Consider the following 4,014-nt stretch of genomic DNA (forward strand, 5'->3'; position numbering starts at 1 on the left):
CCACACCCAGCTAATTTTGTATTTTGGGTAGAGACAGGGTCTCTCCATGTTGGTCAGGCTGATCTCAAACTCCTGACCTTAGATAATCCACCTGCCTCAGCCTCCCTAAATGCCGGGATTATAGGCGTGAGCCACTGCGCTCAGCTGGGTGCTACATACTTTTAAACAACCAGATCTCAGCATTCACTCACTATCCAGAGAATAGCACCAAGGGAAATGGTGCTAACCCATTCATGAGAAGCCACCGCCATGATCCAGTCACCTCCCACCAGGCCCCACCTCCAACACTGGGGATTACCATTTCACATGCGATTTGGGCTGGGACGCCAAACCATAGCACCGTGATAGGAGCAGGGCTTTGGGCTGTGGGTCAGAGCCTGGGACAGGGAGGAGCACCAGGGTCCAAGCTTGTCGGTGGCGGGGAGCGGGGGTGATGAGGGCCTCCAGGGCAACCCCAGGACCTGCTTTGCTGGGTCAGATCATGCTGGGGAGTCTGGGGCCAGCCCCTTACCACACCCTTCTCCTTCCCACACTGTCCTGGTGGGAGAAGCAAGGGCTCAGGGGTTTGGCACAGGCGAGGCAGGGCCAGGCATGAAGGCAGGTGCAACGGGGCACCAGAGGCCTCAGCTCTGACCCCAGCACAGGCTGAGACTGTAACCAGTAACTACCCATCCGCTGACACAGCTCCAGCTCTGACTACATGCCGAGTGCTGGCCAAGTGCTCCTCCAAAGGCTCCTCGGAAGGCTCCCCAGTCCCAGCTGCAGGTGAGAAATCTGAGGCCTGGAGAGCGAAGAGGGCCTGGGTTCCAATTCCGCTGTGCTGTCTCCTCAGTTTCCACCGACTGCCCAGCACTAGCTGTTGTGGAAGGTAGACTGGCTCCAGACTGTCTGTCCTCAGCCGCCCCTGTCAACCAAGGCCAGGCCTGAGCCAGGCCTGGTGTCTCAGGCCAGCTCCACTGTCAAGGCCGTGGCCACAAGGAACGGACTGTCCAGGGCTGGGGGCACCCTCCCTGCTTCTCTGGGAGGCCTCTGTCACTGAGGAGGCCCAGCTGGGTGCAGAGATTGGGGAAGCCAGCAGCCCTGGCATTGATCACAGGCCACATGAGAGCAACATTGAAGTCAAGGTCTCCTCTAGACGATGCAATCAGGAAGAATCCAAATGACCCGACCCTGGAGCCCATCTGTGAGTGTTCAAAATCCAATTACGAGGACCTTCGGGAGCCAGTGACAGGAGTCATTGGGTTGGGATTGTAACCGGGAGAACTTACAGGGACAGGGACCCCCTGCATTGTGCCTGGGAGCGAAGGCACTGGCTAGAGGGCAGAGGGGCTGGAGGTAGCTGGTGGATGGGTGGGGGTTCCACTGCGACTCCAGCCTCCCCAGGCAGAGAGGGCCTCCACTCCTAGAATGATGGTCAGCTGTGGGCCGAAGCACAGAGGGCTCTCAGGATGTCACACCAAGGGCACCTGCCTAGGGTCAGCTCAGCCCTCACCCCCCACTAGCACTGCAAGGAGCAGGAGGGAGATGGAGTACCCCAGATGGATTGGGTGCCCTTCCCTGAGACAGGATCATGGGGGGCCTGGAGGACCGACAGGGTCTGCGGTGACACAGTCCTCTAGAGTTTCCCAGCTTGAGGTTGCAGGTGCCAGCCGCGGAGGCCTCCTTTAGGAGGCGGGAGGCTGAGAGAGGTCTGCCAGGAGCTGAGCCCAGGCCCCCTCACCAGGGAGTCGGGAGGCACTTCAGGTCCCAGCGTGGGAACTTACTCTTCCCCTTCATTTTGGGAGAAAGGCCGTGTCCTCGGCCAGTCTACAGGAGGCAGCTGGTGTTTGGAGAGGGCTCAGCTGGTGGGGCGGCCTGCCAGGAAGGGGGGCCTTGGGCTGCAGCTGAGGCCAGTGCTGCAGGCAGAGACAGGCACCTCCTGCCACACAGTCAACCCCCGCTGCTGGGGGCTGACCCCCACCCCTGCTTCTCCCAGGCCCACTGCATTCTATTTGGCTTCACATTCCTCCCCAAATTAAATCCATAATTTCTGTTGCTACGCTGCCCAGCTGGGCAGGCATCTATATGTCCTCCCTCCCCCGGCCTCCCCATGCCATCTTCTTCTCACTCTTCCCAGGGGGAATCACAGAAGACCAGGCTGGGTTGTGCCCCTTCACCGGGCACCAGTGAGATCCAGACCTGGCCCTGCACGTCAGCTTGGGTCAGTGGCCTTCTTTTGGCTGGGCAGTGCCCAGAGGGGACCCTGTGCACCCAGGAAGTGCCTGTGGGGAATCGGGGCCACCTGCCCCCTGGCTAACATTCCCTACAGTCGGCACCAAGAACAGGCTTTCTCATCAGCCTGAAGCTGTGGGAAGGGGGTGGCACTCCGGGCTGGTTCCTCCAAGCCCAGCGGAGAGGAAAATACCCTGGAGGCATGGACTGAGTCCCCTGCCCAGCTCTTTGCTGGACCCTGAACTGCAGGATGAAACCTGGTGCCTGCCACCCTGTGCAGAGCTCAGCTTCATTCCTTTGACAACAGCTTTGACCACGTGGAGGGTGGGAGGGAGGAGCGAGGAGTGCCCAGGGCAGGCATCCTCCCCTGAGGAAGGGCCCGAAACTCAGAGCTGGGAGGACGGGGGGCTCTGGAAGGAGAGTCGGAGGGGGATGTTAGCCCCAGAGGTAGGGAGGCCGAAGGTGTGAGGAAGAGGAGGCGGGGGTGCAGGGCAGGGACTCACTCTGCTCAGAGCACTGGGCAACCCTGCTGCCAGCAGAGGCCATGGCTGGCTGTGTGTGGATGTGTGCGAATGTGTACGTGTACATGTGTGTGTGCATGTGTGTGCTGGGGGCCATGGAGGGTACAGGGTATGTGGGGGCAGTTACGTGAGTGGGAACCATGTTGGGGGGCAGGTGGCACTGTTCATAGGAGGCTTTGTGGAATGAGGTCTATGGGGTTTGAGGACTGAATTGGAGCCTCTTAAAGCTCCACTCCCCCAAATGCAGTTGACTACCTTGGGGTCCTGTCTGACCCCAAGCAGGAGTTGGTGTCTGGGGGCCAGGTTGGTAGCCAGGCAAGGCTAACCAGGACAGGAAGGGTGATGTGCTGCCCGCAGCTCTGCCTGAATGCCAGCAGGGTGGGGATGCTGAGGCGGTATCTGCAGGACCACCTGGGCCTGGGCCCGCTGGAGCAGACACTGAGCAGCTGCCCTCCCCATCTCTCCCCCAGGTGTCCTGACCCTGGCGGGGGTCAGCATCTACATCAGCTACTCGCACCTGGCCTTTGTGGAGACGGCGCGGCAGTACGGCCCACAGCACGTGCAGGGCGTCCGCGTCAGCTTCGGCTGGTCCATGGCCCTGGCCTGGGGCTCCTGTGCCTCAGAGGCATTCAGCGGAGCCCTCCTGCTCTCGGCCGCCCGGACCCTCAGCCTGAGCCCCCCACTCTGTGGTCATCTGAGCCCCCAGCAGGTGGGAGGGAGGTGAGAGGGGACTGGGTTTCCCTTTGCACCTCCTGGGATTGTGCTGTCAGGGCCAGGACCCCTTGAGAGTCTGGGAATCCTTTCCCTGGGTCTGGCTGGGGTCCTGGCCAGGAAGTAGCCCTGGGGGTGACAAGGGGTGGGGGGCAGAGCCAAGAATCCAGCTCAGGTTTCTCCGTAGATATTTGGGGAGGCTCCCCTGTCCTGGCAGGCTCGTTAGGGACTAACTGGTTCAATTGCCTCTTAGAGATGAGAAGAGCCAGTCTAGAAAGAGGAAGTAAGTGGCCCAGGTGACACAGGCTGAGTGGCAGAGTTGGGTGGGGGCGCCTCAAGGGTGTGGCCTGAACTCGCCCCTCCTCCAGCAGGCTCATGAGCCACTGCTGCCCCCGTTCCTAAGGACCTGGGAGAAAAGTAGGTGTCTGTTAAATGCCATGGGGCTGGGCTCCGTGCTGCTCTCCAGTCCCACAGTGGCCCTACTCAATGGCTACCCTTTATCCATTTTACAGAGGGGGAGACTGAGGCTCACAGTGGCAGAGGGACCCACCCAGATAACCTGGCACCAGAG

At 60.8% G+C, this 4,014-nt stretch overlaps 1 protein-coding gene across 1 annotated transcript in view; it reads left to right on the plus strand.

Moving 5' to 3' along the window:
- TMEM235 (transmembrane protein 235) overlaps window positions 1–3,456 on the plus strand; it is a 6,542-nt gene extending 3,086 nt beyond the window's left edge. The window contains exon 4 of the mRNA XM_023212083.1: window positions 3,203–3,456. Within this exon, the coding sequence (XP_023067851.1) occupies window positions 3,203–3,456 (254 nt within the window). The remainder of the gene's footprint in view (window positions 1–3,202) is intronic.
- The last annotated feature ends 558 nt before the right edge of the window (window positions 3,457–4,014 follow it).

Source organism: Piliocolobus tephrosceles, chromosome 16 (genome assembly GCF_002776525.5).
Source record: "Piliocolobus tephrosceles isolate RC106 chromosome 16, ASM277652v3, whole genome shotgun sequence".
In the NCBI taxonomy this organism is placed as follows: domain Eukaryota; kingdom Metazoa; phylum Chordata; class Mammalia; order Primates; family Cercopithecidae; genus Piliocolobus; species Piliocolobus tephrosceles.